The sequence below is a fragment of the Magallana gigas genome, chromosome 3, assembly GCF_963853765.1.
Source record: "Magallana gigas chromosome 3, xbMagGiga1.1, whole genome shotgun sequence".
NCBI lineage: Eukaryota > Metazoa > Mollusca > Bivalvia > Ostreida > Ostreidae > Magallana > Magallana gigas.
Genome location: NC_088855.1, coordinates 60028072 through 60039056, shown reverse-complemented (window position 1 = coordinate 60039056; position 10985 = coordinate 60028072). Strand labels below are relative to the sequence as shown.

The 10985-nt window shown below is 29.9% G+C and overlaps 1 protein-coding gene across 1 annotated transcript; it reads right to left on the bottom strand.

Annotated features, from left to right (window-relative positions):
• Positions 1-6068: 6068 nt before the first annotated feature.
• LOC105334444 (uncharacterized) lies at positions 6069-10561 on the bottom strand. The gene is made up of 9 exons (XM_034482786.2): positions 10443-10561; positions 10208-10266; positions 9905-10087; positions 9616-9649; positions 8986-9038; positions 8670-8807; positions 7207-7345; positions 7068-7132; positions 6069-6989 (listed from the first exon to the last, which is right to left on the bottom strand). Exons 1-9 carry the CDS (start codon positions 10535-10537, stop codon positions 6445-6447), a joined length of 1311 nt encoding a protein of 436 aa, XP_034338677.2. The 5' UTR covers positions 10538-10561; the 3' UTR covers positions 6069-6444.
• Positions 10562-10985: the final 424 nt, after the last annotated feature.

Here is a 10985-nt window from a genome sequence, read left to right as displayed (position 1 = left end):
GTTTTTGGGGTTTTTTTTTATGTTAAAATGATACTGATTACATATCTGGACAAACTAGATTACTCATATAAAATAATTGATATTCAAATGTTTTTATTTAAAATCAAATTGCAACTGTTATAGAAATTGTCTATTTTAAGTGCGGAAAGGTCACAACAATTAATTGCAGCTTCAAACAATTTTTCGTTATTCCTCTATTCAGTGTGACCATTGTGTATAATCCAAAAAAGAAATATTTAAAGATATAAGTTTGCTTAATAATGAATACTGTCAACAAATCATAAACATGCTGAAAATGCGCGGGTATGATTAGGCCACTCTCAGCGATCGATTAAGTAAAAATTTCTTTGATCGATATGACGTCACAACAAGTAGGACGATGTCATATTTTACTCCGAAACATGTCAATTTTAACTTTATCTCTTGTTTTAATTGTTAAAACTATAGACTTAAAATGTTACTAGAAACTCTTTTATAGTTTGTCCCAAGATATCCTGAATTCATAGTTTGCTTAATTGCTTAATATTTAAAAATACCTCAAGGTTCATACAATGTTCATTTAAAAGTATGAAAAATTTCCAAGATCTCTCAGTCGAAACGCCACTGTTAGCTTATCAGGTTTCAATACAATGCTAAAATACGGGGATTTTGTGTTGCAGCAAGCCCGGATGATAACGTTGAATAATTGCGCGATGTATTCCAAGTGTATTCCGAATGGAGAGGTGATGTAAACATTTCCCATCTTTTTATAATGGAAATTATACCTTTCAACTATTTCAATTGCACTTCTTTCACAGGTAACTCTATTTTTATTAAAAATCGCCCAAATGTGCTACATTAATATATTTGGACAGACTATATCTAAACATATCTTCGTTTTCTCTGTATAACGTACAATTATCATTGATGACGTCACAAAGCATGTTTCTTAGAGAAGATCAATTACGGGAGACAAATTATTTGAATGGAGTGTAAACAACGCCGAAATAAGACTTATTTTATATAGATACAGATCTACACAAGATTTTGATGAATTTCAGTTAGGATATAATCAGGATAATACAGGCATGATTATTTTGTTTTATCAACGGGTGTTCTAAGGTAAGCAGATAGACATTTACTTGGCTTGACCGGCTTTTCCTCTGTCAGTATGTATAAAAAAGGCAAAAGTATAACACTACCCCAACTAGTATGAAAGATGAATTTGGCAGATATAAAAAGTATATTCATGACCTAAAATACTTTAAAAACGCTGTTAGAATCTTTGGCTTTGTTGCTGTCAATGAAAAATATGTAGTCATTTCAATGAAAAATGACAATATTTATGCGATTAACAATAGGATTCTAGCAATAATACTAATAGAAATGAACTAATTGCCGATCGAATTATTGTATCATGCTTACAAATGAACTTCGGGATAGTGTTGCACTTTTCAACTTTTTGTTAGGGTGAGAATTTGATCTATTTTTAATTGTCACGTGATACAATGGTACGGCAGCTTCAAAAATCGAGTCAATTCCGAAGAAGAAACATAATATCATTGGGAACACATTTACGTGATGTGATTCTCAGCACTGTTTTCATAAAAATAACAGTTTTAAATTTATCATAATTTTGACGGTCATTAAAAACCTAGTTGCCTTAACTTATCCGCGTGTATTATAGGTGCAAAAAGGACAAAATAAATTGGCCATAACTCAGAGGGATTAACACTGATCCTTCATTATGTTTTGTCTACATATTTCAAATATATACTTATATGTTAAAAATGTACAAAAGAGTTTTATTGCATCTATTTAAACAATCTGAATTCTTTTGAAATATTCAAAGTATGTATTTCTAAACAATTCGTTTTCTATAACATAATTAAGTTGTGTGTACGGCTTTAAACGTATTAAAATATTTCATCAACGTAACATTTCAAGATAACTTGCCTTGTTATCTTCATAAGATTTACGTGGCTAGAGAAAGGCAACAGTTTGTTTTCATCTATTGTTTAACCTCTACCGTGTATTGTAATTTATCCACAAATGTGAATGGAAGACAAAATTATTTGATCAACTGATCAATGACAGATGTAAATGATTACTTGATTTAGAGTACCACTTCTCATTTTCTTTATAAAATTTTTCACCCGCTACAGTTTGCCTACATTATATTATACATCCCATTGCAAATCAGTCTAACTTCAACAATTAGTAATAAAGAAAAATCTTGTAGAGTTTTGTCTATAACAAATCTTGTATGATTTGATACAAAATGTGTGTTCTAGAAATGGGCAATGTATTAGTAAACAAAAAAAAAATCCCCAAAAACCAAAACAAAACAAACTACCAATACGTCCTAATTTGTTTCATGTGACCATCCCATGCATGCCGCCGTTTATATCTGCCTGCTAGCAAGGAAGAGTAAAGAAGGTTCTTGTTTCCTTTTTTAATTATCGACATCGTAATACACTGGGTGGAGATCGTAAAACAAATGATTTCCCAAATAAGCACTTCACATTATAATTGAAGTAAGAAAAATTTATTTTTTTTAAAATTATTTCATTGAATAACGACGTATTTGTTTTGGCGTATGTTTGCATCTCTTAAAAAGTGAAATAGTATTCATGTTTTAATTATATAATTTATATTTCTATGTTTTAAATGTTTGGAAAGCCATGCCTTTGGTTTCAAGTATTTTATCCTGTCGTCAATATAAGTGATCATTCTGGCCTCCTGGCCTAACTTTTCATTTTTTTTATGGTTTGTAACAACTCTGAGTATATCTAAAAATATTGTTGTAAATGGCAATATGCACAAGAGTGTAAAATATGGCAATATGCAAAAAATAATATATATATATATATATATATATATATATATATATATATATATATATATATATATATATATATATATATATATATATATATATATATATATATAAAAACGAATAAGTCTTTGGTATAGGTAACGATATAGAAAAATGTTTTCAGTAGACGATAACACAATAATCCATTTCTTTCAAATTTAATCCAGAGCGCTTTCGCCTGATCGGCTCTTCAGTGGATTTCAAATTATAACAGAAATAACAAACGTTGACGTCGTTATTATGACGTCATAAAGTAGACAACGTCACGAACAGTGTAAACAATATTTGGAGATGGCGGCAAATATTTTTTACAAATACATGTAAACGTAATAAAATATGTACAAATGATATTGTTTTAAAATAAGAGGTTATTGAAATGAAAGCTAAATAAAGTCAATGCAGAATAAATAATGCAATTATCGATTAAGTTTAGGTTTAAATTTTTTTATGAAATATTGTTCTTTTGCAAGTCGCAACTGATCACTTTCCTCGCGGACTTTGTAAAATGGAAAAATTTCAAACCGGCCTCTCCCGCACATATCAAAATGTTCACTACACGGAGTGTAGACTATATATATATATAGTCTACATTTTTTTAAGATATGACGCGCTAAATACAAATCATATTCTTCATAAGAAATGTTTTAAAGGCAAGAAAAGTAAAAGGAAAAATCATCTTATTTGTTGCACCGTAATCAATCAGATAACATATTTGCGACATAAATTCATCACTTCCTGCTTGTACAGAGTAAGTCTTTTGAGTATAGTGATAGCACTGTTCATAGATACAGAGATGAGTTTTGAAATTCAGCATGACGTTTTTTACGCTCAGTATTTCTAAAATGATTTGAAAACACTTTATACTTCAATAAGTTATAATTGCAAACTTGATGAATATCAGTTTAGGGTTTAAACCCGTACTCTTAAAAACTCAACATTTTAAGTGATATCCCACTCGAAATCAATATATTGGTATAAAAGCTTTGATGTCGAATGGGCATATTGAGTCCCATGTAATGAAATTTCCTGTTCTGAATTTTCCACTAAGAGGTTAAAAATAATGTTTTACTACTAATGTATTTCTGAACAAGAAGATGAATATGTGTTGCTTTTATGATGTTATGAGGATTCGGTCCTTATTACAATGACGGGTCGAAGGATATTTACTGTAATAAAATTGACTATCATATATCAGGTACCGTTTGGATCGATAATCATTATTCCCTTGTAAGTCATTTTGAATTATACTGCTTACAATAGAATAATATGTAGACGTTTATTTTCAAAACTATTTTTGATATAAACATAAATGCCTGTGAATTGTGTTATGAAAGATTGGTTGCCTTGTTCACAGTAAAACCTACTAATGTTTCATTCTTACATGTACATCTTGTCTTAAGAAATTCAATTAGTTGTCTACAAAACAATTTATAAAGATATACAAAAAATCATTATCAATGTTGAATATTGAAAGATAGTTTCACCTTGAATCAGAACTGTATAAATGTTCTTCTATGCCAATTTTCTTACTGAAAACTTTTTTTTTCACTTTATTTAAAGAGGAGGAAAGCATAGACTTTGATATTGACTAAACTTGTTCGAATAAAATATTAAAGAGAATGTGATCAACAATATAATTGCATCTACGTAAACTATGTAAACAACAGAACGTCATTTTTGGAAGACTTAAAATAGTATTTTTATAATTTTTTGCGTATAACTTGCAAATTGTAATTATCTGTCATCAGCAGCAACCATTTAAACATTTTGCTAATTCTTATAAGATTTCTTTGTTAATACATTTTGTTTACAAATGATTAATAGAAAACATTTGTTTGATTAATAAAGCATGTACAAGAAAAAAAATGCATAATATTACTAATACTGTGCTATTAAGCACGTCACTGAAATCTAGGAATTTGCTTAAATAAGCTTGAATTCTATTTTTAATGTCGAAAACCAATCAAGTAAAAAAAAAATAAAAAATCGGGAAATTTTTTGTTAAAGTGAATTTTAAATAGAAATTATTATTGCAGGATGATTAAGCTACACGATAAATACGACATACTGGTTAGATTCATTGTGGGTAATTTATTTTATTAATTAAATTTTCTTTTTAACAAATCCAGCAATAGGAATTGCATCATGGATGATTCAATTATACTTGAAAACATACTGATGTTGAACTTTACCAAATATATCTTTAGTAATTTAAGAACTTGCCATCTGAATTTCAAATGCTTACAACTACATTACGACAAAAAAGTCGAAGACAATTCAAAAGAATAGAGTAAAGTACAGGACAAAAATAATGATAACTGATCGCACCAAGATTTTATTTTACTATTTCTTTTAATCACTTCAGAACTTGTGTGAGACATTCATGTAGTACACAATGTGGTTTGCACACAAATATAGTGACTGGTTTTTGTAACATGGTGTTTTTTTACAATGCTAGTAAGCTGCAAAAACCCAAAGGTATTCATATTAAGAATACAGCTAACTCGTTAGAAGGGAGAATAGAACATTATAAAAATTGTTTGAATGTTGTGTAAAAATGTATGAATATTGTTTATGGGACTTTCAATAGCCTTGTTTAAATTCATTTTATTTTTGTCAGTTCTATGGTCAATACAACGGCCTTGTCAGCAAATACAATCTTCTACTGGATCGCAAGCTGACTGACTTTTTCATACTAATTGTTAAACCATAATTAATCACCTAATTGTTTACGGACTTTTCCGAGTTTTTCCCGATTACGACAAAGAGCACACGGTAGTTGTGACCGGTCAGCAGAGGATATGCTCACTCCTCCTAGACACCTGATCCTACCTTATCTTTGTGGTGGTCCCTGTTGCTCTGCTTTGAATTTGTATTTCGTTTTATGGATTTATGAGATGGTTGAAGGTTTGTTATTCTCATTTTTCATCTGTGAATACTTTGAGAAATGACATAATTCAATATACTTTCATCACAGGTTTAAGCTCATCGAATAGGCTTTTTAAAGTTTATCGTAATGCACATCTAGTTTGCAAAGAGTTTTCACATATCTAAACGCCATGAAAACTGGTGAGCAATATACTTACTAAAATAACTTAGGGCTGTCAGATAGGAAAAAGTCATAAACAAGCATAATGAATATCTCTTATTCAAGATGAAAACATCTGAACATAAAACTCTTGATACTTTTTAAAAATTCAATCTGTTTTTTCCTGATTATCAGGATGTTTATTCTGAAAGAAACACATTCAAGCAACCAATCACTGTGTTAGACATCAAACAGCTGGTTGTTCAGCTGTATATAAGTCTCAAACAATCAGAAAATATCAAAAAGCAAATTTTCAAATCTCAAATTTCAAAATTGTCATTGCAATATTGTATATAATTATCATACATAGCGTGTTAATGTCTTCATGTTGGTATTGACAGTAATATCTTAGCAATTGTATTACATACTCAAGAAAAAATCATACATGTTAAAAAACAATGAAGTAATATACATTTACTATTTCATTAACATAATCATTTTTAAAAGAATTATTGTTTGAGGTACATGAGTAGCATACAAGAATAATGGTATTTATATGTCACAGACTGTCAACATCATCACTATGTTCATCTTTCTCATTTTCCGTTTTTAAGATGGTTAACAATGTTTCCATCTCTGACTGGCTGTTACTTGAGGAACTACTTCCACTGTTTTCATACACATTGACAAGGTCATATGCATCGGCATTATTATATTCGGTCTTACCATATAATTCTGCAGCAGATGGGTCAAGGTTTCTCTTCAAAGAGAGTATGCTGTATTGGAAGGGCATTTGAAATTGTTCATAATTTGGTACCGATTCATCTTTGGCATAGGCTTCTTCATTCGAGTTTGTATACATCATCAGACTTTCAATGAGAAATTCATTGTTTGAATCACAATGATCTTCTTTCGGAATGTCATTGTTGGTGCTGCATGTTGCAAAACTTTTTTTCTTTGTAACATTGCTATATGTATCTAAAAGTTTAGATGACCTTAAATCGGCATATAGGTTGTCCATCTTGTCTGCCGTTTCTTCATGTGCATTTTCCTGATCAAGGTTGATATTTTCAATATTTGCCTCTCCGTGGTCCCGTCTAGCAGCTTAAAAAGGACATTTTTATCTATGCTGTAAACATGTACTTAAAATTCATAATATTTTTTTATTTATTTTATATTCACCAGTAAGATCTGCCTGGTCTTCCCCATGGCATCTTAAAGACCGCTGTCTTTGAGTCTTTTTCAACCTAAAACAGTAAAATACATTTTGATTTCTTATACTGTTAATTGCTATTTGCAAATAATTTAAGATAAGTATTACCTGGATCTTAAACACATTATTGCTGCCACAGCGAGTGCAGTTACAATTGACCCAGTGAGGGCAAATGTCATATTTTTCCACATATACATGTCTTCCAAAATTGGTGTTGCAGTAAAGTGTTTCGTAGAAGGTGAATATACTGCAATGTAAAACATGATCATAATTATGAAAGCAGATAGCGGTATACACAATTAAAGCATAGTAAAATAAGTCACTTCATGCACAATAAAAGTGTTATTAATGACGAAGAACATTTTTTCATTTTGTGCTTGTTATTTTAAAGTAATATTACAAATCTGATATTTTTAACAAGCATTCCCTTAAGATGTGCAATATAAATGTGCTAATCGAAGAAGGTCCGTCGCCTTTAAAGTATTAAAACATTAAAATATTAGATGTTTTATTGATTATATATGAGTTGAGTAACAAAATACATATAACTCATCTATTAATGTTACATATAATTTATATATTTTCTTCTACAAGGTAAATCAAACAATCAAAATTTACTTACCTATAGAAAATAATGCACAAATAGAATAATTGTAACGATGCATGTACACTAAAGTCTGCAGGATAAATATCAAAAGAAATTTAAAGAAAGGTTTGAGCCTGTCATTTATACTATTGTTGTTTTTATTTTGACTTTAGTCCATACAATTTTTTTGTTAATCGTAAAAATTAAAAGTACAGCAAGTTCAATTTGAAGCATTACTGCATTCCTAGTTTGTACTACCGTTTCCATTCTTTGTTTGTAACGCTTGTTGGCAGCAACATTACATTTTCCGAAGCTAAAATAGTATCGAAAGCGGTACTGGTATCATTATCGAAAAAATACACTAACTTGACAAATTTCTTTTAATCTTTATTATATAAAATAACAGCGATATCCAACACAATATTTGATGATATCTTTTGACGACGATTTAATATTTCGTTCATTTTAAATATTGTCAAAACAGTTCGCCCATTCAAAAAATTAACATTGGGTCAATTGGTCGGTTTCCCCTAGCATGAGTCGCATTGGTTATTGTTTTCTCTCCAAACTTCACGCTAAATATGTAAAGATTGCATTGATCTTTCATTTGTGTTTACATGTTTTGTACAAGCATTGAATTATACCCATTCATAAAATTTACGTGTGCGTAGCAATAACAGTTTCCAAACCATAAGTATTATTTAGTCTTTACCTAATACGAAGCTTTAAAACTGATAATTATTTGATGCTCAATATTGATAATATTGCATTTAGTTACACTAGTATTAACAACAGTGTCTATGTAAAGGTGCATTAATCTTCAATAAAATTCATTTATAACGTTATGATGCATTTTTGATAACTGTCAAACGAATACAGATCGTAACGTCAAAGTTTGTTAGACGTCTTATTTTGTGAAGTACAGACCTGAGACAAGTGACTTTCTACACATTGTTGTGAAAATAATCGGGAAGCCTTAACATACCCGTGTTTTGAATACATCCATTAATTGAGTCGCAGTTTTGACCATCAGTACAATTGCACTCTTTGTCGCAAAAGATACCATAATAATTCCGTGGACAGGTGCCGCTACAATTCAAGCCAAAAGTTCCTGCCGGACATTCTGATTGAAGCAATAAGTAAAAATCATTATGACTTAATACGATTCAGTATTTGTTTGATTAGCTTCTAGAAAACAATGCTTAAGTGTAAGAGTTTACGTGAATTATGACTGAAAACACGTTTCATTTTACATTATGGAAATAAAGGATTCAGACAATTATACAAATCCATTCTGTTACCTGTACAGTTGCCATTTACTTTGTAGTAATTTGGACAGCACCGTCCTATGTTACTGAAATTTAAAATAAACACTCAACTGTGAAAACGTTTGAGGTAATGATTAAAGCAACTGATTTGTTTGCTTTTCAAAGGTAAATGTTTAGAAAGATGATATAGCATTGTGTTTTATGAGTCATTTATTTCTGTTTATATAGATTTATAGTTTGGATGTTATTTTAGCCTGCACAGTGATATTCGTAGTGATATTTATGTGTTATGTTTATTTTGTTTGCGAACGTTTTACTCAATAATTTATGTTGACAAGGAAAATACAAATCTGGTGTTTACCGTTAAGAAACGTGTATTGAGTATAACTAAAGTTAACGTTGTCCTTATTGATTCAGAACTTTTTCTTCTTTTCACACAATTTTCAAGGAATTTAAAGAGAATTATTTCTATATTATATCTAATTCAGTGTTTTTCCTATGATTGTTTACCGCATAAGAGTGAAAGTGATTGCACCACTCGTAAAATACTACTTCTTTGAGAAAAAAGACGGATTTATTTGATAGCTGTTCCTCTTTTGAAAAACAGGGAAATTAGAGAGAGAGAGAAAATAAAGTAAATTAACCGAGTGTATTTTGTCAAACCTTTCACATTCTGAGGACCTTGCAATTCTTTTAACTGCAAAAATTACAAGAAAAAAATGACTGCTTACAATACCTTGCAATCAATAAAAATATGGATGGACAATATCAAAAATGAAATGCAGATTTTTATGAAACATTTATCAATAGATATGTATCACATTCAGAATAATAAAGAATACAAGACTGGGCAGATGGAATTCATAACTATAATTGATTTTACTTTGCTAGATATTAACTTAAAGTGTTGAACAATTACCCGTTATAAACAACAGATTGGCAACATGTGTACCTGCATTTGTTTCATTAACGCCGGATTCTCTTTTGGTTGTATCTCTATGATTGTTTAGACATCCGTGGACTGGATCACAATATTGACCATCAGTGCAGTTACACTCTTCCTTACACAGTCGTCCATAGTAATTGTCTCCACAGGTACTGCTACAGTTCAAGCCAAATGTTCCTGCCGGACATTCTAAATCATTTTGGCATAGACATATAGTCCAGATAACCTCATTGTCAGTATACAGTCAGGAAACAAAGTAATACCATGCAAATAGAAATGTAAAAACATTTAAGTATTGCCTCTCATTACCTGTGCATTGTCCTTTTAATCTCGATTGGTAGTAATTCACACAACAGCGATTCTTAGTACTTAAAATACAAATATGATAAATAAATATAACAAAATATGATGATGAGAACTGAGTCTAAATTTAATTAATTTACTTTTTATTTCAAAACAGCCCTAAACAGCATAAAAATATAACGATTTGTGCTTATAAAAAATTTATACTAATGAAGATAGGAATTAGTGCATTCATACAAACCTGTTGCATTCATAACAAAACACAAAGCCTCCTGGCTGAATAAAGATAAGCAAAAGAAATTCAAAACCACCTAAAAATACAAAACATGTCAACATTGTTCAGTTAGATAAAGCAGCCCAGGTAGACTAAACTATTTTCCCCATATCTAATACCATTTATAGTGTTAAAATTTCAATTTTTTTTTTCATAAAACGGAAATTACAAAATATTAGACATGAACAAATCAAAGCAATTAAACCGATTGATAAGAGAACTTGTTATTTAGTACAGCTGTAGCAATGGTAATTTACATTATTCAATTTAGATACTTTAACGAGTTGATGTAGTTTAATATATATAAATTTACGATTGATCTATAATAGGGACACTAGCCGTAATTGTTCCTGTTTTCAGTTATTGCCATTTTATTTCCAACAGCTGTTTATCTAATCTACATGTAATTAAACCTTTTTAAACGTTCATTCAGGGCTATTACAATGTAATAAAATGAATAAAACTGATAGCAATTAACCCAAGAACAAAAAAAAACATAATAAAAATAAT

What these genes read in the sequence shown, in the direction of transcription:
- LOC105334444 (XM_034482786.2), bottom strand. Translation starts at nt 10,537, where the DNA reads ATGTTGACATGTTTTGTATTTTTAGGTGGTTTTGAATTTCTTTTGCTT. An exon ending in AGGTCCTCAGAATGTGAAAG is followed by an intron (nt 9,039 to 9,615) that starts GTTTGACAAAAT and finishes TTTAAATTTCAG; the next exon opens with TAACATAGGACGGTGCTGTC. An exon ending in ATAATGTGTTTAAGATCCAG is followed by an intron (nt 7,133 to 7,206) that starts GTAATACTTATC and finishes TTACTGTTTTAG; the next exon opens with GTTGAAAAAGACTCAAAGAC.